The following is a 23,752-nucleotide window of genomic DNA, read 5'->3' on the forward strand; positions in this document are numbered from 1 at the left end:
AAGTTATTAGAGTAACAGACCAAAACAAAGCTGTACAGCAGACTGAAAAACAGGCTTTCAGTTCAGTATTGAGTTTACAGTGGATGAGGTTGAATTATGCTTTTTATTAGGCTTTATGCCATGATGCACAAGTGGACCCAAGTGCAGGACACGGCACAAAAATCCATCTTTAATGAATTGTTCAGAGTTCAGTGCACAAAGAGCAGTGACACGAGGCAAAGGTATCCACAAATCTAAAGATCATCAAAGATCATACAGTACAGACTACAGGGAAGATGAGGAACAGCTGTAACTTATCAGGGTTTGAAAGCTGCAAGTGCAACTAAACAAAGGTGATGGTAATCAGACAAAAGTGTGTGTGTGCTAAACCTGACATATACAGCGTTTTGAGCAGGTTTTGTGTTTATGAAGAAACTGCCATGTTTATGGAATTTGAAAAAGAATGAAAAACAGAACGATTGGATAATGAAACAACTGTTTCCATGAGGATGAGGCTTTAGGCGATTTGGTAAAAAACAAAAAACAAAAAAAAAACCAGATTGCCTGACTCATTTGACTTTAAGTGCTGGACAGATTCCCTCTCGCTCTGTGTGGATGCTGCGAGAACACGACTCCTGCTGCATATTGTATTTAAGCAGTGTTTAAGTGTACACAAGGAGGCAATTATGTCTGGCACAGTGGGAAAAACCAGCCAACATAAACAAACCAGTACCTTCAGGCAATGGTTGCACTAGTGATGGATGCCAAGGTCTCACTAATGGCTGAAGCAGGACGATGACGACTCTTCCTCCAGGATAATGAGCAGTCAGAGCAGAGCACACCTGTCCTGAGCACATCCTCACAGATCATTAAGGAAAGAACTAGAATATGATGCCAAACCCTGTAGATCTGGAACCTGCACATGTTGCAGGTGAGTTTTTAAGTTGAGAAAGCTGACATGTGATTGGAGAGATTTTCCATTCAACAATCAGTATTTAGTCTCCTTTGACAGGTATGAAGAGAAGAGCTTGATTGTGAAATACAAGTAGTTTTCTGGGAGGAGCAGTTTAATTCTGCCAAGTATTGATCGACTAAAAGCTCTGACATGAATTATAAATGGTCACAGTCTCTCAGTTTTATCTGCAAAACATTTGGAGGCAGAATCTTTTTTTTCCTTTTAAAAAAACACAACGACAATAAACCAAATGTAAATTCACCAGTGTCACATTTTTATGCCCAAAGAAGAACAGAGACTGGAGAAGAAAAGTGAAAGTAGTGAATCATGTTTATTATTTATTTTAAACTAGTGTGGCATCAAAATGAGTCAAACAAGAACACTTCACACTGTTGACTGAAGATTTTACTGAAACATTCACCACAAAAAACCTGCTCAACTGCTGAGATAAAGGAAACACACACACACACACACACACAAACACACACAATCACAGCCTCGCTGATGAAGAGAGGCCTCATATAAAGGAGGCTTTTTTGTGTTTAAGTTAAATAGTAAAACCAAAGATGAAATTCCATAACAAATGTACACAGTTTGAAGAGATGAAAAGCAACTCTTGAAAAAAAAGAAAGAATTCAAATAGATATTTCTCGTTAAGTGTTAAATCAATCACAATTGTTCAGGCGAAGGTTGTTGTTTTTTATTTTTGCAATAAGTGCAATAAGAATAATCTTTTATTATTAGTTCAATAGTGAAATATTGTGAATCAACAGGAACGAATAACACAAAACACACATTATATCTGAACACAATGGCTCCTGTCAGTGATAAAGTAAAAAGTCATTTTATTTTACTTTATATTATTATACACGTATACATATATATATATATATATATATATATATATATATATATTAGGGCTGTCAAAATTAACGCGTTAACGCAGGATGATTAATTTGTAGAATTAACGCGTTAATTTTTTAACGCATTAACGCACTTTTTCACTTTCATCGCGCTACGAGTAGACGTGCACTTTATGAACAGGCAAGGCGGAGGGCAACTGTTTGGGGCCCTGAGTCGATAGAGGGGCTCCTGACACTCAGAGCCTAAATGCATCAGTGAGCAGCTGCATCACCGTCTCCATTAAACAACAATAACATGTCAGTAGTAAACCTCCCTAAAGAGGCCTCACGTCTCCTCACGTTAACCTGTGTGAAGATGAAGGAAAATGAAGAGGAATTATCAATCAGGAAGTTAGAAGAGGAAGAAAAAAGAAAGAAAGACACACAGTTGTAAGTGGATAATGATATAATCATAACATTAACAGTCACTGTCTAACTAACGGGGACACAGACAGCAGCTAACATTAGCGTCAGAGTGCTAGCTGATGCTAACGCTAACTAGCAGAAGCAGTGCTTCAAAGTGCTGATGAGGAATTTCCTGCTGTGAGTTTAGTAAGAAAACTATTTAACTTCTATACTTTATATTTTGTTTATAATGTGAGTTATTTACAGTGCAATGTGTAGTTTTTTTAAAAAGGTTTTTCAAAGTTATGTACAGTATTTTAACTTATAATGTGGGTTCTTGACAATGTAATGTTTATTTTTTACTAAGGTATTAGTAAAAAGGTTTTTACAAGTTATTTACAGTATTTTATTGTTCTTTACATTTATATTTTCAAATACTTTATTTATCTCTCCGTTCCTTCAACAATATAAAGAGAAAATTAGAATTTTTCTGGCATATTTACGAATGGTAATTAATCGTGATTAATCCACAGCTACCCTGTGATTAATCTGATTAAAAATTGTAATCTTTTGACAGCCCTAATATATATATAAATATGTACATATACTTTCAATGACAGCCTTTCTTTACTGGCCAGTGACGTGAGCAGTCAAAATATTTCAACCTATTACAGCATTTTGTGCTGAGCGTGCACGTGTGTGTGTGTGTGTGTGTGTGTGTGTGTGTGTGTGTGTGTGTGTGTGTGTGTGTGTGTGTGTGTGTGTATGTGAGGGCTGACATCACATCATACTCAGCCTCTCATTGCATCATTCTGCTGACACACTGTTACAGTGTCATGTGACATCAGATCACACGTCTACACTGATGATGGATTGATGAACGCTGGTTTCTTATCTAATCCTTTGTCTCCATACTGAAGGGAAATCAACATCATAGCCTCGATGCTTGTTTTTGAAAAATCACAGTTGGACTTTTCTTTTTATTTGACCAAACTATATGCTATATGCTATAAGCTATATGCTATATGCTATATGCTATATGCTATATGCTATATGCTATATGCTATATGCTATATGCTATATGCTATATACTCATTGGCCCTCAGGTTATGGAGTGTGAGACCGCTGCTTTACACAAACGGTGAGGGTTTGCACCTTGATAATAATAAATCAAAACTATTACTAAATAGCGGTGTGTGTACGCTGTGGGTTTCACCTGAAAATTTTTATTTATGCTTCAAAATCAGTCATTTGTAGGAGTCTTAAAATATTTTTATTTTCCTTTTCACGTTTATTTTTCTGCCTGAGAGGAAAACGCCTTAGATTTCACTTGATCCCAGCAGCGGTACAGGCCTGCTGTGTCCCCAGAGGCTAAACCCTGTCATAGCTGTCACATAATGATGAGCCACCAACAGGAAGCTCTGTTGCTTTGTAGATGATGTCAGACAGAAACACACAATCCTCGTTCTCTGAGGGGAGGAAGCACAAGGTGAAGCCTGTCATACACTCTTGTAGTAGCTCTGTGCAGAAGAGGAAGTGTCTGAGCATCCTGAATCTTTCATGATGTGTTGTTGTTGGAGAGGTAAATATCTGTGAAGTGTTCACAGTCGTCCAGGTCATAGTCGTATCAGGACTTAGCTGTAGGCAGCTGAACTTGTTCGGGGTAAGTTAAGATGTTTCACATCTCATGGAGAAAGTCCAGTTCTCTACAGCTAAACACTGAAGATTATGGACTGGGCATCTGGTGTGGATTTTTAAGCTTTTCTTACAAAAAGCATCTGAAGGTTGATTCTTGGTGCTGTGTGTGTGTGTGTGTGTGTGTGTGTGTGTGTGTGTGTGTGTGTGTGTGTGTGTGTGTGTGTGTGTGTGTGTGTGTGTGTGTGTGTGTGTGTGTGTGTGTGTGTGTGTGTGTGTGTGAGTGAAGGAACAGGAAGTGTTGTATAAAGTACCTTTATCATGTTATGGTATGATACGATAGTACAGAATATACTCGATGTGTCCACAACTCAGTGTAGCTGCATCCATCCTGAAGAACATAGACCTCTTTGTTTGAATAAACACAGGAACAATAACGCACAATAGATGACGCACATTTCCAGATGTGTGGCTATGAATTCTAAATGTCCTTCTTCTATAATTAGTGCAATCACTATTGACTACTAATGTAAATATGTCATGACTAAGAGTTGTAGTCTGTTATTTTCATGTTCCTGCATATTTTGTCTTCATTACACTATTTGTGTGTCTGCGAGCACATATTTAAATGACTCATGTTATGATAACAAGTTGTGATTTTCACACAGCGAGACAGTGAGAGACGAATGCTCTGATCTGAAGGTTGTTGTCTCAGCTCTGCTGTTATTCAGCCTCACTCTGCTGATGATGTGCACATGTCAGCGTCACCTTTGTTTCTGCTCATTCAGCTCGGCTGAGTTAAGCATGAGCTCAGCTCTGCACGTTAATTACAGACAGAATAATGTAATGTTGCACACTCTCGTCCCAGTGATAGAGCTTCATGTTTTTGCAGCATCGACCATTACGTCTGCTCTGGCAGATTGCATTCTGGGTAATGGGAGACCCCAGAGCTTGAAAACATTCATCAGCTCTGACACTGCACATATAGACACAGCGTGACTGAGGCTTTTCTCTTGTTGTTCTTATCTCATTACAAGCTTCAGTGATCCTCGTCCTCCATGTCCTTCTTTTACAGGTCAACCTTCTGCACTGGACATCAGTGATGCAGTCAATCTAAGGAAGCCAGTTTAAAGGTTAATGTTAGCTCGGCTCGTAGTTTGACTTTTATAAAGCCTGAAGATGTGACCTATGAACACACACATGAATAATGCTGTGGCTCAGTAGATCCACACTTCATTAACTCATGGTTAGCATGTTCATAAGATACAAACAGAGAATGAGAGAAGGTTTGTGTGTGAGTGGATTCACCGTGCTGAGGTGAAAAGTCATGTTTTCACTTGTAAACAAAAGCAGACATGCATTAGTGGTGGATTCATCATCACTATTATTATATCAGCAGGTGGTTTGTCGTCCATATTCATTGTGATTTTATCAGCAGGGTTCACAGTCGACATCCTCACTCAGGTTCAAACCTTATTTTCACACATTTTACTGATCAGAAACGGTGGAATCTAATTTGAAACTCCACATCTTCTTACTATAATTTGACGACTGTCATCTCCAAAGGAGAAGTAATAAGTATGATACTTATTTTTAGACGGTCGTATAACGCTGTCCTTTAAAGAAATGTAATTAGATACTGATATATTATCAGTTAATAATTCAGGAGCCTTAGTCTGGCTGACACAGAAAGATATTGATCATAAATGTATAATGAGTATGTGCAGATTTATGATGATGATGGAGAGAAGTGGAGTAATTAACATGTCAGTGTGACAGAAAATAGGTTTTTATTTGAGGGATTTACAGATTCACAGCTGATTTCATCACTATCTTTCACCTTTCACCTTTTATTATTCAGATAAAAAAGCACTTGACCAACACAGTGGTGCAGACTGACTACAGCTAAATTTGGACGTGACCTTATCTGAACATTGTGCCATTAAACTGCAGCACTTTCAGTTTCAGTTTCAGAACACGAGTGTATATACTGCACTTAATATCTCATATTTATTTCTTCATCTCTCTTTAGGTGACAAATAAATACATTCTTGGTTAATGCTGAGGAGTTTTACACATTTAGACTGTTAGTTAATCCCAGCTATGCATTTAAAAGAAAGCATTGGACTTTAATGAACTGTTTGAATTGTCAGCACTTCTCCATAATGACTGTTATGTAATAATGTCCTCTCAAGCCTGAATATACAGTCAAATGTGATTGTGATGTGATCATCAGGATGTAATCAGTGTGCAGATATTACCATTTGGAAGAGCCTTCAGTCGGAATACTGAAGAAACAGAAGTTTTTATAATGATATTATAATGACTAATCCACCAGTATTTAGAAGCTCTTTAAACAAAATCAGATATTTAATGCTAAAACATCATTTACATTTTTTTTAAACAAGTACATGATAAAAATGGTACATGAGTATTTCTTGATTATGATGTCACATTATTGTTATTTTTATAGAGAAAAATATGTTTTAGTGTTTGAATGTTATACTAATTAATTTCTGACTGAATTTGTTCAGATGCTGGTGCTGAGGTAAACTGTGATAGTTAGATAGATTAGAGTTAGTTAGTTAGTTAGTTAGTTAGTTAGTTAGATAGTTAGATAGATAGAGGTTTACTGTGTTCCTGATGTGAGAGGAGGCTGCTGGATGCAGAGGATATGGAGATGACATCATTTTCTCTGTTTGGCAGAAAACAAATGAGGCTTAATAATGAAATGTCATTTGGTGGAGAGTGAAAAGGGAAACGGTGATGAGTCTTCAAACTTCACATTTAGCAAATATGGTGCACAATAGTGAATAAAAAAAGAGAGAGAGCTACTGCACGGTAAAGACAAACTCTAACATGCATATGGTGTGTGCGCACACACATTATGAATATTTGCAGTGTGTGTCACTGTGGTGGTTTGTTTTGACGTCCTGGACAAAGTATTTGACTGTAATCATTGTATCACTGAACATTTGATCATGTTAAGTCTAACTCTGTCTCCGATTCATAAGCAGAACACTATTATATCACAATATGTCCATGTCTGTGTCCATTGGTCACGCCTCTTGGAAGTGGGAGGTGACCTTTATTATACTTTATAGACTGTAGACACAAGCCACTTTATTTTATACTGGTTTGAATGACTGTCTATGTGATTGTTTTTATCATGTACTTTATCATGTAGGTTCCTGTGTGTGTGTGTGTGTGTTTTAACTGGAATGGAACCAAGACACATTATAATTAACTTTGTTGACATGGCAATAAATTATTGAACTGAAGTGAACTGACCTGAAGTGAACTGACCCTTTCCAGACTCAGTCTGACATTGGGCAGGAAATAGTCACAGACTGTGTAAGTCATTTCTGATTCAGATCTGTCCTAAAGCAAATTTGGAATAAAAACATCAATAAAAAAGCTGCATTGTTCCCCGTGTTCTCTGGTTTCCTCTCACAGATTTTGGGGGGTTAGGTTTAGCTGCCCGTTGCTAATGCTAATGCTATGCTCTTACGACACTTACTCTTCTAGTGACAACAAAGCTCCAGCCTTTAGAAAGTTTGATCTGTGTGGATTTAAAGTGACAGTGAACTGGTTCATTTAAACATGACTCAGTGAAGTCTGGAGATCTGTAGTGTTGTTTTTTTGTCAGTGAAAAGTGTGAGTGTGGGCTTTTGTTTACATTTGGATAAAGACTAATGTTTTTACGTTTAAGTTCTTACTTTAATGGCTGATACTCATTAGGTGTTGAGAGGAGATGTGTCCTGACAGGAAGACTAAGAGCAGCTATCAAATACAAGTCTATCAGGGCTTTTAGGTCTGTCTGTGTGACACATGAGTCCTCTTATCAACACATTTCTACATGTTTACTAACCCTAACCCTAACCCTGCTACATGCTACTATGGTATTTAGTCAATGGCATCACAGAGGATTCAAACACTCAGTGTCTCATTGTGTCTTTGTCTAATTCTCCTCATTCAGCTGCTGTAGACTCACCAGCAGCCTGTTTACTACGTCTATTATAGTGATATTTTAGGTCACTAATAGAACCTGGACTCTGTCACAGTTGTGTATTTGAGACTGATCTTGTGAAAGCTGACTTTCTTAAAAACTGATATGTTGATATTTGCACAATCGAAGTGGTTTGATGTGCATTTATCGCTTTGTGTACATCACACAACACGTGACACATCTTTGCATTGACTTGTGGGTAATTTGGATTTGAATCACATACAGTGATTCCTTTACTGTAACTCACCACTGTATAAACCCATAGACTGTTCCTTTGTGTGTCCATGGCCACAAAACTCATCCTCTTGTCGTCAGACAGCTGCGCCCTACCGAACTTCCATTTCACAGCCTGGTGGACACACACACACACACACACACACACACACACACACACACACACACACACACACACACACACACACACACACACACACACACACACACACACACACGCACACACACCAATCCATCAAACCCACTGCCTTGAACACCAAACTGGTTTCATTCCTCTCAAGCGTTACCCGTCTTACTCACTTCATTTTCATCCTTTCTTTATGTACTTTACATAACTGTGGTGTACAAAAACACATCAAATATACATTTAATTCATGCAGTCTTTTGTGTCCAAGGAAATCCCTCAATCACTGCTGGGTTGTGTGCACCTGCTGACTCATATTCAGACACCACCCACTTACAGCAACCACCTTTTTCATTTCATGTCTTCTCTGGCTGAGTGTGTTTATAGCACCATAAAGCTGGCTCTGTGGATGCAGACGCTCTGAGTTGGTGATGTGTGTCTGGGGAATATCGACCTCATGGGACTCAGGCAGAGACTGCTGCAGTTTAACAGATTGGCTGCTTTTGCCTCCCTGATGCAGGCACCACTGTCTTGTAATTATTATCTCATGTTTGTACGTGATGTTGCATATTTGATCTCATGAGAATCCTTTCCTTTCCTTTGATTTCACGCATGCCTTCATCATTGTCTCTTGTATTAGCGCACAGTCATGCCTTCATCATTGTCTCTTGTATTAGCGCACAGTCATGCCTTCATCATTGTCTCTTGTATTAGCGCACAGTCATGCTATCCCTCGCTGCCTCTTGTCGTCCGGTCCTTTGCTGCAGTGATTTGTCAAGAGTGTCTGTGTTTCCACTGGCTCTGCAGTGTATTAGAGATGCTGAGGTCGTTTCAATGTAAAGATAAAGACATCTTTACAGAACACAACCTTTCATCAACATCATCCTATTGTCAGTCTGTGCTCATGTGTTGTAGATAAAAAGCAGAGCTCTATGATAATGATGATCTCTGTACTGTGGTACACACTGTGGTAACTTATATAACCTTTATTTCATGTTTGTTTAACAGTATTTATTTGCTTCAATTTTACACCAGTAAGTCACTTTTTATTATTTGTAGTAACCTTGTGTAACTGCTGACGACCGGAAATGCCAAACCGGAAGTCTCTCACAAAATCAATGGAAGACATCGACTTGCATGTTTCTGCCAAAAATAAAGCCTATAACCAGTGGTATGTGAGCGCCCTCTGGTGGTACATAAGGAAAATCAGAAATACTGTTTGAATGTATAGACCAGGCTCTGTGATCAGTGTGGAGCTGAGGAATTCTGAGTGAGTAGAAAATGAATAAACAAAAAATGAATTAAATAATAATTAGAGTCACCGTCTCACGCCATCTTAATCTAATCTAATCTGAAGTGTGAGGAAAATCTGCCTCCTGTGAAAAGTCTGTTTTAAACCACTATATTCTAATGATGATTTTTTCATTTTAATTCTCAGGTGGTTCTTGGTATAAAAAGTCTGAACCACTCGTCACTCACTGGAGCCTCAATAATAAACAACACAAGTTAAAAATAATTGTTACAAATAGAAAATGAAGAATGTCATTTGAATTTTTCTTCACCTGTCAAAGAAACTGACTTTACTCTGAAGGTCGTAGCATTATGACCTTCAGAGTAAAGGAATATAGAGCAGAAGAATCTGTGCCCATTTGTCCTGGTAATAGAATGAAGATATGGAATTAAGAAAAATATCTTATCTTTTAAAGGATTTGTAAGACGTGTTTTTTTGCATGTTTTAGGCACAATATTGTTCCAAAGCATGGAAGGAAAATTCATGTGTATTTATTTATTCTTCTTTAATTTTTTAATGGGCTCCACCATTGTGTGTGCAGCATCCCATAAATAAAATGTAAATCAATGGCACCACCTAGTGGGCAAACTGAGGCGTTGTGGGGCATGAGCAACAATGTAAAGTTGAGTCCAATATTGACTGATGTTGTTAGCGGTGCTGCACGAGACCACATACTCCTGTTCTAAATCAGCATTTGCCTGAGTTTGTTCCTGTTTCCTGTTTCCTGTTTCCTGTTTCCTGCAGGGACCAGTGACCCTTATGTGAAGTTTAAGATCTCAGGGAAGGAGGTGTTTAGAAGTAAGACCATCCATAAGAACCTGAACCCAGTGTGGGACGAGAGAGTCATCGTCCACGTGGAAACCCTGAAGGAGCCTCTGTATGTGAAGGTACTGCAGATTTAAACTGATATTCTTTTTTTAAACCATCTTTCCACTCAGTGAAAATAAGGGAGAGACAATGTTCAAAGATCATTTATGATTTTTATTGGGAGTTTTGGTACAAAAACACGGAGTTCTTCTTCTCTCAGAGTGTCTTGATATAAACCTTTTATTACTGTCCCTGGTCTTTGTCACTGTTGAAATCCATTTTCCCACTTTTCTTCCATCTGTTGCTTCAGTCTCAGACGATGTGTCACTTTTTCCATTGTATATATTTCCTCTCCTATGATAATCCTTTGTTCTTGACGAGCACGATCCACCTTTACTTTGTAATATAGTTCTTATTCGTTATCATAATAATATTGAATCATCATATCTAATGTATGTTGTCTTTTTGTAGGTTTTTGACTATGACTTTGGACTTCAGGATGATTTCATGGGCTCAGCTTATCTCTACCTGGAGTCACTGGAACATCACAGGTCTCATTTTCATTTCATCTCAAAATACCATCATTTTATTGCCTTTGTTAACTAATCTGGATAAAAAATCCTCATTCTCTGTTCTAGTTTTTATTTCATGATTAAAGATGAAGTTCATCAGTATCTCAGGTCAATATGTACATGGTGCCATGTTTAATTTACTGTATTGTTAAGCACTTTGTCCCAGCTATAGCTGCCTAAAGCACTCTTTAAATAAAGTTGAGTTGAGTTGAGATGGTAAATATGGTTAACAATCACAGTTTGTTTTTAAAGCACTGTCCATTACCACAGTCTCCCTCCAGTGGCAGACTGTGGTAACTGTCCTACACCTCATCGTCATTGGCTACATTATAATTGTTTACAGACAGGTATATTATACATGATTTACATCATTTTATCTGCTTTATACACACAGTCAGTCAACTCAAAGATACAGCAGTTAACACTTGGATTAACTGATGACCTGTGTGCAAAGATTAGTGGATTACTTACAAACTTCAAGACTGGCACTAATTTAAAGTGGGCAGCGAGAACGTACAACATATAGAAGTCAATTCTGATTCACAGCTGTCCTGAAGCAAATTTGGAATAAAAATATCAATAAAAAAGCTGCATTGTTCCCCGTGTTCTCTGGTTTCCTCTCACATATTTTGGGGGGTTAGGTTTAGCTAGTCACACGCTGATAGGCGGGGTCACACGATAATAGGCAGGGTCACACACTGATAGGCGGGGTCACACGCTAATAGGCGGGGTCACACACTGATAGTCACACCCTGATAGGCGGGGTCACACACTGATAGTCACACACTGATAGGCAGGGTCACACGCTGATAGGCGGGGTCACACCCTGATAGTCACACACTGATAGTCACACACTGATAGGCAGGGTCACACGCTGATAGGCGGGGTCACACCCTGATAGTCACACACTGATAGGCGGGGTCACACACTGATTGGGCAGAGTCACACACTGATAGTCACACACTGATAGGCAGAGTCACACTGATAGTCACACACTGATAGGAGGGTTCACACCCTGATAGGCGGGGTCACACACTGATAGTCACACTGATAGTCACACACTGATAGGCGGGGTCACACACTGATAGGCGGGGTCACACGCTAATAGGCGGGGTCACACACTGATAGTCACACCCTGATAGGCGGGGTCACACACTGATAGTCACACACTGATAGGCAGGGTCACACGCTGATAGGCGGGGTCACACCCTGATAGTCACACACTGATAGGCGGGGTCACACACTGATTGGGCAGAGTCACACACTGATAGTCACACACTGATAGGCAGAGTCACACTGATAGTCACACACTGATAGGAGGGTTCACACCCTGATAGGCGGGGTCACACACTGATAGTCACACACTGATAGGCGGGGTCACACCCTGATAGGCGGGGTCACACACTGATAGTCACACTGATAGTCACACACTGATAGGCGGGGTCACACACTGATAGGCGTGGTCACACCCTGATAGGCGGGGTCACACCCTGATAGGCAGGGTCAAACACTGATAGGCGTGGTCACACCCTGATAGGCGGGGTCACACCCTGATAGGCAGGGTCACACACTGATAGGCGGCGTCACACCCTGATAGGCGGGGTCACACCCTGATAGGCCTGGTCACACACTGATAGGCGGCGTCACACACTGATGGGGGGGTCACACCCTGATAGGTGGGGTCACACCCTGATAGGCGGGGTCACACCCTGATAGGCGGGGTCACACACTGATAGGCGTGGTCACACCCTGATAGGCGGGGTCACACCCTGATAGGCGGCATCACACACTGATAGACGTGGTCACACACTGATAGGCGGGGTCACACACTGATAGTCACACACTGATAGGAGGGGTCACACACTGATAGTCACACACTGATAGGCGTGGTCACACCCTGATAGGCGGGGTCACACCCTGATAGGCAGGGTCACACACTGATAGGCGGCGTCACACCCTGATAGGCGGGGTCACACCCTGATAGGCGGGGTCACACACTGATAGGCGGCGTCACACACTGATGGGGGGGTCACACCCTGATAGGCGGGGTCACACCCTGATAGGCGGGGTCACACACTGATAGGCGTGGTCACACCCTGATAGGCGGCGTCACACACTGATAGACGTGGTCACACACTGATAGGCGGGGTCACACACTGATAGTCACACACTGATAGGAGGGGTCACACACTGATAGGCGGGGTCACACACTGATAGGCGGGGTCACACCCTGATAGGCGGGGTCACACACTGATAGGCGGGGTCACACCCTGATAGGCGGGGTCACACACTGATAGGCGGGGTCACACCCTGATAGGCGGGGTCACACACTGATAGTCGGGGTCACACCCTGCACAGATCAGCAGTCCATCACAGGGACAAACCACACATAGAGACAAACAACCTCTCACTCTCAACCTATGGTCAATTCAGAGAGTAATTCATAGTCCAGTTTTTGGACTGTGGGAGGAGGCCGGAGAACCCGGAGAAAACCCATGCACACACGGGGAGATCATGTGACCTCCATGACCTCGTTATCAGGCTTTTTCAGAGCTTGATGATGAGCTCTGAATCAGGCTCATTTGAATCAGGTGTGTAGGAGCAGGGAAACATCTAAACATCTAACACATGCAGGGCACTGGGTCCCAGGACCAGGATTGAGGCTTTTAGAGAGTGGAAGTCCATCTTCTGTTTTCATGTTGATGTTGATGTGATGGTGCTTCACTGCAGGACACTGGACGTGACGCTGGACCTGAAGGACCCTCAGTATCCTGAACACAACCTGGGAACCCTGGACTTAGCTGTGACTCTGTCACCAAAGGAGGGCGACTTCAGGGATGCTGTAAGAAAATGATGTGAACTTTTCAGTCAAATCAGTCATTCATATGTTCCTCACACTGTCCTCCTCATTCAGGGGAATTCTTCTTCTTCTTCTTCTCTGTCTTCCATCGTCTTTGATTTCACTCCACTACATGTTTATATAATGTCTCATACACTGTAAACAAAAAGTAAGAAGCTTGATTTTCTTATTCCAGTTCAGTGAACTGTGTTCGTGCATCAGAAACTTATGGAGAATGTGCTGGTTTCATTCAGCCTCACTTTCGCTGGAAACTCTCCAGCTCAGCAGATACATGAGCATAAACAGAAGTGTAATTAAGAAGGTTTTTTTATGTGTTTTCAAAGAGCAGAGGATTCTCTTTCTTAATTATGTCGGTGCCTCTGTGGACATGCTCCGTGTTTCACAGTTGCATTTATTTCTGTTCAATTATTTGTTTGGATAATTGGAACCCTGCATGTTCTACCCGGAACAAGGCGGAGAGTCATGGGGGAAATATTTTATTCCTTTTGATCTGACGTCTTCATTCTGATGCTTATTTGTTTGCTGCAGTTCAGAGAGTCCGTGTTTGACAGAACAAATAAACTCTATTTAGGTTAAGCATCATTTTGGATTTCTCCTACTGTGAAGAAAACGAGTACAAGGTCATACCAGTGCATTCATCATAGCTCTCTCTGCTGCCATCTACAGGTGTGGAAGAGTAAGGGAAATATATTCTGTTATTGAGTTGTTTTTTAGAATCAAAAGCACATGTTGCTTATTTTAACATAATATAAATATGTATCTCCTCTTAGGGAATCATCTTTTATTATATTGATAAAAATCTGTCAATTTGATTCAATAAATGTAAGAACTGCACATGTAATTCTTTACAATAATGATGTAGCTCCACAGTGATGTGGTCGAGAATCCACTTCCACTTCTCTGTGGATTTGATAATCCTTCATTATATTTCTAATAACCTGGTCATTTTTACTCCATTTTACTATTTGAGTCTTTAGTAATAATTATCCATCATTCTAATCCTCATTATTCCTAAGAAAGTTTGACCTCAGATTAACCAGGTGATTGGAACAGGAAGCAGCTGATGGATGTGTGCTGTGTAATAATGGTACATACATGTGTGCGCATACATGTGTGTACATACATGTTCATGTGTATGTACACACATGTTCATGTGTATGTACATGTTCATGTGTATGTACACACATGTTCATGTGTATGTACACACATGTTCATGTGTGTGTGCACATGTCTGCAAAGCAACGCTCATACACTTCCTGCATGACTATGACTGTCCTGCTGTCCTCTCTCTAACCCTGACCCACTGCTAAAGACCAGGGTGACCTTGAACACCATGAGCCCCCCCCCCCCCCCCCCCCCCATGACCTTTTAACCCTTTCACCTGTGATCCTGCAGCTTTTAGGGGGAGACAATGGGGGGCGCTGTGTAACCGCTTTGTCTCATTTACAGACCATGCTTTTGAGAAGGAACAGGACACGATCTAGTAAGGTAAACTAATACAGCATGAACCTCACCTTTCCCTCTGCTACATGGACGGAGTCTCCCCAGCTCCTTCTCACCTCTGTCCTCCTTTTCCTTCCTTCACAGTGGTATTATATCTTTTTTTCTTCTTTACTTTTCACTGTCACCACTTTATTATTTTCCACAAGCTGCAATACATCAGCCAAGAGGACGTAAAGAAATTATTTCCCTCAAAATCTGCAGTGTGTAACTCAAATGTCAACAGATGTCTGTTGTATTTAAACCATTGTCAAACCAAAATGATCTCAACTCCTGTTCCAAAGCCTCGAGATTCATTATCTGACAAACTGTTCTCATTCCAAGAGTGTTGTGAGTATAAGGAAAATACAACATGCATAGGATTTTATATTGGCCATGGAAATGCTGATGATATTAAAAAATAAAAGTCTGAATGTCAGACAACAGTGAATATCAGTTAATGTATATGTGTATATATATGTATACTGAGTCTAACCTGGAGAGGTTAGACTCACACATATATATATATAGTTGCCCAAATGTCTCCACACGGTGGCGCTGCTCAAATGAATGAGGGAAACAAAACTTACATGAATAAATAAACATGCACATATTAATTCATTTAAAAATGGCTAACATGAGTCATTCAGAGTCAAATCAAGTCTTTAATTTGGCTTCAAAACATCATTTAATAACAAGAAAAATTATCATTTGGACGACGTTTTTCTTGTTTTCATGAACCTGACTTTCTCTCACCTTTGACCTGCGGTGTGTATTGCAGCTATTGTGTGAGAAAATAAAAGATTTTGATTTGTTTACGGGGTTTTAAAAAAGTCCTGTGAACAAAATCTAGTGTAAAAAAAAAGAAAATTTCTTGATCATTAACTGATTGTACGACACGTTTAGAACCCTTGATGTCAGCTGTAATTCTTAACTTCCAATCTTCCCTTATGTGAGAGAACAATGATCACATGAAACCTTTAGTTTCATGTGATCATTGTTGGCTTGTTGGTCAGGGTGAATAGAAAGCATGTTGACTGAGGCTCTGCTTCTTATTTGTTCATGCATGAAACACCTACCATTATCTTTGTTTCTTCTCTTTTAATCAAGTACAGCATCATTAGTATCAGGGAATATCAGGCTAGTATTCTTTATTCTTGGTCACTGAGAGAAACTTATGTTTTACTTCAAAAAGAAAAAAACATTTCCAGAAAAGTTCCAGAAAGAGACACTCTCAAAAAATGCAATAAAAACTAAAATCTGTAATTTGTTAATTCACTATTTTATCGCTGTATTTAACAGACAAAAAGAGGAAATTAATATATAATAAATAGATAATAAATATCCTGGGCATATTTTCAATGTGTATGTTATTAATGTGTCTCCAGTGTCCACATCAAGATCTGATTGCTATCTGATCACAGTCACCTCCCTCTCTTGTTGCTGTGTGTCGTTATCATCAACAACAGCAATGATGTCAGCAGACGTGAAGTCGTGTTGTTGTTTTGAACGTATTGTGATTTTCCTCTTTGTAGTTTGACAGTTTTGTTGCCACTTTCACGTTAGCTTTGCTCAGAGTCACAAACATATTTACGCTGATGGAGTTGTAGGTGGAGCAGAGACATCGAGGACTCATAGCATTGACACATACTGTAGTCTTAGTCTGTGACAAACCCTGACCCTGGTTTTGAGCATCCTGAACTACAAACAATACATATATTTACTAATTAATGAAAGTCTTTCCTTGTCCTTTTTGTCTGTTAAATTAAGCTTCAAGTCGTTCAAGTTTTTATTGGCTTTACAAAAAGTGTCCCAACTTTTCTGGAGGTTTCCTAAATTGCACCTATGGAGGCGCTGAACAGTAAAAAGTTTGATACTCGCCAAGAGACACAGATACACATTTGAAGTGTGTTTGGTTGGAGCCGGGCAGACGTCCTGCTGTATTGTGCTTCCCCAAACCAAAGCCTTTGAAGCCTCCAAACTGGGCCAATCCCGCCTGTGACTCGGGAATTAGCTCAAACACTGACTTGCTACTGTGCTAACCCACCAAAAAACAAAAAGGCGCTGCCTCTGAGTTGCCTCCCTGCCTCCGTACATGGTTATTTTTACACAACCACTCCTTTTTAATGAAGCATATGTGAGCAATGAACCCATAATAGGAGATGCAAACTATTCCAGAAGTAGTTTGAGATAATAATTACAAGTCACACTGGGTTCAGGTCTCTAACTTTATTACCACAAGGCAAACTGCTTATTGTGGCACTTCAAATGAATTTCTTCTTACAAAGGGTTGGCTAAAGTTGAACCTTGTACTAGGACTGAATCAGTTTTTTTAAACTGAAACTTTGGTATGTTTTGGAAGACTTTTAGCCTCTGAACATCTCGGCGCACAATCCTTTCCCTGCTGTGCTCTGGCAGAGAGGACGTGGAATCCTAATCCAAATAGCCCATGGTCTTCTGAAAGAGAGAAATATGTAGCAACACAACAAGGAAACAATTAGGCTTGTGCTGGAGTAGCACTTAACGGCAACCTCTCGTCATTAGCATACAGTGTGTTACAGGCGCAAGTGAGCAGTAGAAATGAAAGATGTGGGAGTTGCTGTATGGGAGGTTGGCTGTATTTCAGGGAGCCATTCCCATTGTTTAATGTCTGGAGAATGGAAATTAAGAGGCTCCGTCTCCAGATCAAAGGCCTGCACTTGCAAGGCAGGGTTTGTTCAGAGTTTAATGAAATTCACCCGCAAAACAAAAGCTATGCTAATAAATTCTCCCTAACGAGGAAGGCAGAGAGAGGAGAGAGAAGGGGGTGTATTTGTTTGACAAATAAATACTCTGCTCTTTGTTTTAGTGAAGGAAAGTGACACCATTCACAGAGAGGTTAAACAGGCCTGTAAGTGCAGAGAAATAGAACAAATATGGATCATCATCAATCTGAATTTGCAGAGCTGTCAACCTACGGCACTGCCAGATGGAAGGAGAAATTTACAGAAGTAGACTGTAGCTGCATCTCGTGGTCTCTCCGTTTGAGATAAGACGGTCTATGAATCACTCGCCTCCTTTTTCATATTTATTATATTCAAAATGTGTATAAGGAAGTGAAATGAACAGAGTGTGAGGTTTGACTGCAGTGAACTTCATGTCATGGAGGTTGATGATGTTTCTCAACAACAACACAATATTATCACAACATTTAAGTCACCGTACGATATTAGCATGATGTTACCACATGCTGATATCATGGAAATCACAAGCATCACATCAATTGTTTCTATTACAATCTTTCGCAAAATAAAAAGGTAATAAAAACACATTCTCATAAAGTCTACTACTTTCACGTGACTGAAAGCATTTGCGTGGTTTTGGAACAGTGATCTCCATCACTTTGACAACTGTTGATGTTCACACGCACCGCGCCATCTTGTCTAAAGTCAACGGGTCATGTGACCCCCCCCCCACCACGTCTACGTGTAAATGCAATGCTTTCTATTACACTTTTGCGATAAACTTTTATAACGATTTAGTAATATTTGAGAGGTTTTTGGACAGTTAGTCGTTTGTGCTGTGTAATGTTTTTTTGTTTACTGTTATGTAGGTAAGCACAAACCTCAAGGGTCAATTTGATTACTTTAATGTTGGTCTCATCCCGTGTTTTGCCTCCTCCTCTGTGTTGTGAAAATGGTGAATTTGTCGTTTGATAAAAGTCCACACAAGTTGGTTAATTACTGCACATAATGTGTGTGTATGTATGTGTGTATTGTGTGCGTGCATAATACCACACTTGTGTAAAACGTTTCTTTACATGTGTGTGTGTCTGCTGCAGTATCAGAGTATGCGTCTGTCAGATGTGCACAGAAAAGCCCAGCTGTGGCGAGGCATCGTCAGCATCAGTCTGATCGAAGGCCGCGGTCTGCAGCCAATGGACGCCAACGGCCTCAGTGACCCGTACGTCAAGTTCAGGATGGGTCACCAGAAGTACAAAAGCAAGGTAAACATGGTCACTTTGAGAGGACGCTCTGTAACAGACACTTTATTAGCTTGAACGTGAAGTGGGCGTGGCCAGGTAACTGATGGGTAAACAGAATCCTGACAACTTTTTCCAGTCTTTACTCTTGTCTGAGTGAGATGTCGCGTTATGTTTGAGCCTCATCTGTTGTTTTGTTGTTTCCTCAGACCATGCCAAAAACACTGAACCCACAGTGGAGAGAGCAGTTTGATTTCCATCTCTATGAAGAGCAGGGAGGCTTCGTCGACATCACAGTCTGGGACAAAGATGCGGGAAAGAAGGATGACTTCATGGGAAGGTGCAGTGTTTTTCATCAGTCTTTATGAATATGCAGAGCTCGCTGTCTTTTTTCAGGCTGATCTACATTCAACATCTGTAACATCTGCTGCACGTCTGTCACTTCTGGAATAGAGAGGCGTCGTCTGTGGCTCGTCCTGGTGATTCTTACATTTCATCCAGGAAGTTGTTTCTTACTCAAACCAGGAAGTTGCATCATTTCTATAAAGTAGCATTGATTTGATTTGGGCTCAACAGGTGTAGCTAACAGACACATTTTCAGTTCATCACAATGACAATGTTTTCATGTCCAAACAAAGCCATGTCTGTAAATGTGTACGTTTTTTCTCCTCCCAATGGAAAAATACACAGTTCTCTTGCAAATGTCCTGGGTAAATATTACAAAGTGTGGTGAGGGAAAATTCTTCCTAGTTTTCAGACGAGAGGGACTTTTGCTGTGAACTATAATTATGAATGAAGTTGTCCATAGTTTTGTTGAAATCTTGAATAAACACAAAGTGTGTACTTGTTTTTCAGGTGCACCATCGATCTGTCTCATCTCAGTAAAGAACACACACACAAACTGGACTTACCGTTGGAGGAAACAGAGGGAGTTCTGGTTCTGTTGGTGACTCTCACTGCGTCTGCAGCCGTCTCCATCTCAGACCTGTCAATCAACATGTTGGACGACCCTCACGAGAGACAGCAGATCACGCAGAGATACGTGAGTGACTTTTTAAAGGCTTTTATATCTGCTGAGGTCATCAAAGTACAACATGTACTAACTTCATAGTAAATAACAACAGATCAAGTATCAGATAGTAGTTCTACTGTTATGGTTTCCTTTTTTCTTCTTCATAAGAAAAACTAATCGAGTTCATCTGATAGGCAGTAGGTGGCGTCACAGTCAGATTAGAAGGTGAATCTTCTCATGATACAGAAGAAGAATCCTTTACCCGAACCCTGAACATGAATTTATTTGAATAGAATAACAACTTAAATGAAATGATGACATTATTTTATAATGAAGTGCTTCAACAGGCACAGAGGAATGTTGTGGTTTCACACACTATATATAATATAGATATAAAAGGTTTACTCTAAGGCTACAGACAGTGATTATACACTCATATAAACTCTGCATTTACACACTGGACCTTTAAAGCCAACACTTTCCCTGACACAACGATAACCAAAGTCTTAGTAAGTACTTACCGAAGTCAACATAAACACATCGATGATGATCACAAGTATCATGACTTTGTGTTTCTTAAAGCTGCTGCTGCTGCTGCTGCTGATGATGATGATGATGATGATGATGATGATGATGTGAAGTTTGAAAACAGAGAAGGAAAAAAGACTGAGTTCAGAGGTCAAGGAAGGTGAAGAGAACAGGAGTTCTGTTTTTGTTTCACACCACGAGTATTGTGTGACATCAGAGTGTGTGTGTTTGTGTGTGTGTGTGTGTGGGTGTGTGTGTGTGTGAGTGAGAGAGAATCTATGATTAATGCATGTGTTTTTTTTATTTCAGTGCAAATTGTCTTAGCTTGTTAGCCAGTTGTCACTGATTGGAGCTCAGTATTAGAGAGAGTGAGAAGAAGAAGAATAAAGGGATAAAGAGAGTGAGGCCTGAGGCTCCATCTGTTCAGAGGCCTCCTCTCAACACAAAGCTCTCAGCTCAGGTCTTTGTCTTAGCAGAGTTAACCCTTCACACGCTGTCATCCTCGTCCTCTAACCCGCACACGTCATCGCAGATGCTCTCCATAGATGTCACTGACAGCCTTGACATTTCTTTGCACGTCAACAAAATGTCAGCTTTGTTCACTTACTATTGTATTATTTTCATCTGGGACAAACAAATGATTAGACTGATAACTTTCATTAGTAGAGGAGATCTTCCCTGAGAACCAGTCAGTCGTAGCTGTTTGTAAAGATGTTCATATGTTGAGGCTCCGCAGGACAAACACACATGTCACGACCTACATAACCGTGCTGCCGTCTGATTGGCTGCAGGAGGTCCATCACTGCAGCGACCGCCCAAGATCAGAGGGGGGCGCTCTAGGACCGAGACACACACACACACACACACACTGTGCCTCTCCTCACAACATGACAGCAGTGTGTGTGTGTGTGTGTGTGTGTAATGGGGGTGAGAGGTAAAGGGTGAGGGTTGCTCAGGGAAGGGAAGGCGTGTAAAATGAAAAGAAAAAGCTATTTCACCTCTCACAACTCGCACAGATCACGTTTTTCTGCTCGACTGAAGCTGATGAAGCTCAGACGTTTCCCTTCTTCATCGCCTCACTCACCCCCACTCACCCCCCCCCCCCCCCCCACTCACCCCCCCCCCCCCCCCCCTTCTCTTTCTCCCACATCCAGCATCTCAGTCCTTCACTCCCGTCATCCTCGCCTCTTTTTCCTCTGTCGCTGCCGTGGTCCTCCTGTTATATGAAGGCATGGAGAGATAGAGGGGGGGGGGGGGGCACAGTGAAGTCAGTTTATAGACTTGAATCTTCTCTCGTCTGTCGTCTCTCGCTATTAACATATTTCTTTTCCCCCAGACTGGATGTTTTTCTGCTGGAGAATTCAATGAAGATGTGCTTTATTAAAAAAACACTGATAAGACCAAGTACCACCATCATCTGCTGCTGTGTGTGTGTATGTGTGTGTGTGTGGTCACAGCTCAGATTCAGACACAGACTGTTTGTATCTGTCTGTCACTTCTCTTATGTGCATATGTGCACATGCATATGAATGAGTACATGTGCATGTTCTGCTGCAGCTGATGGCTGAGCTTTATGCAGCGCTGAGCTGCAGCCTCTCACTGTAACCTTTAATAATTACTGTTTCAGAGGAGCAGAGAGTGTGAGCAGGAAAAGAAGAGATTTATGCTTCATGATGGCAGAGGAGCACACACACACTAATGGCTCTTAATGGGCCGGAGGTGGCTGTGAGAGGACGTGGTGACCTCCACTCATGTGGTGGCACTTTATCACCCAAACCGCCCTGAACTGGGTTACACACACCTGTAGTACCTCTCCCAGCCACTGTGGTGCACTGCTGTACGTGTGAAGTGGAAGAACTCAACCTGGACAGGAAGTGTGAGGTTAAGTTCTTAGACTGGGTATAAAAAGTGGACACAGTTTTCTTTAATCTCCCATTTTAAATGTGTGGAGGTGTAATGAGACGTGTGCAGGGTTAATGAAGGTTAAATTAGGTTAGAAAATCCTGCTTTAACGTAATAAACAGTAATAAACATATGCTTCATAAAGGTTAAAGGCACTCGCTGTGTGGTCGTCCTTGTCTTAAGAACATTTTAAAGTCTTATTCTAAAGCTATTTTCATTCGTTCTCTGTCGTCCACATGAGGGTCACAGCTGACACAGGACGACAGGAGGAGGTCAAAGGTCGTCAGGAAACCACCTCTGTTTCAAGTTTAAAGTCATTTTACCCATAAACCAACACAGCGTTTATAAAGTGTCTTAAATATCACACACTGGACCTTTAACAGTGTGTGATATTGATTAAGTGACAGAGCTTCAGTCATGACATCATGAACACGTGTGTGTGTGTGTGTGTGTGTGTGTGTGTGTGTGCGTGCGTGCGTGCGTGCGTGCGTGCGTGCGTGCGTGCGTGTGTGTGTCCATGCCTCATGGCCCAGATCTCCACAGGTTTCCCTTTTATTCGTCACATTTATAAACTAGGCTTCACTGTCATCCGTCTTTCTCCTGCTTATTATAAGCCGCTGCTCACACACACACACACACACACACACACACAGACACACACACACACACCTCATGGTAACTCCTGGCTGTGTATGTAAATGTTGTTTTTTATGGCGTGTAAACATGGAGGAGGAGAGGAATATCAAGTGGACGTCATTTACATTTGTCTTTTTGTTTGACTGATGTGTTTGTGTTTGCTTCATTTTAATTGTGTGTGTGTGTGTGTGTGTGTGTGTGTGTGTGTTTCCTGCTTGACTGGATGTGTGTGTTGTACCTGTATTATCACCTTATCAGTGCAGTACTCTCACAACCTCAAACACACACCAGTGAAACCACATGTACAGTGAGCTGTGTGCTGTTCATCATCTTTTTTTGTTCAAATTAAAATTATTATAATATTATGTATATAATATATTTCTTTTATTCTGTAATATTTCTTCAGTGAAGTTGTGTTGAATGTAAAAAGTGCCGAGTTAGAGAAAATCTTAAGTGGGCAGGAAAAGCTCTTCAGTGAAATGAAACCTCGCCCATTTGTCTTCCACATAAATGCCAGCTCT

At 40.8% G+C, this 23,752-nt stretch overlaps 1 protein-coding gene across 1 annotated transcript in view; it reads left to right on the plus strand.

The window, feature by feature from the left end:
- Positions 1-23,752, plus strand: part of LOC310939456 (multiple C2 and transmembrane domain-containing protein 1-like) — a 104,530-nt gene that overhangs the window by 27,079 nt on the left and 53,699 nt on the right. The window contains exons 3-9 of the mRNA XM_083904221.1: positions 10,219-10,361; positions 10,753-10,832; positions 13,584-13,695; positions 15,163-15,201; positions 19,013-19,177; positions 19,363-19,493; positions 20,009-20,195. Of these exons, the coding sequence (XP_083760347.1) occupies positions 10,219-10,361; positions 10,753-10,832; positions 13,584-13,695; positions 15,163-15,201; positions 19,013-19,177; positions 19,363-19,493; positions 20,009-20,195 (857 nt within the window). The remainder of the gene's footprint in view (positions 1-10,218; positions 10,362-10,752; positions 10,833-13,583; positions 13,696-15,162; positions 15,202-19,012; positions 19,178-19,362; positions 19,494-20,008; positions 20,196-23,752) is intronic.

Source organism: Microchirus variegatus, assembly GCF_963457635.1.
Source record: "Microchirus variegatus genome assembly, chromosome: 17".
NCBI classification, from domain to species: domain Eukaryota; kingdom Metazoa; phylum Chordata; class Actinopteri; order Pleuronectiformes; family Soleidae; genus Microchirus; species Microchirus variegatus.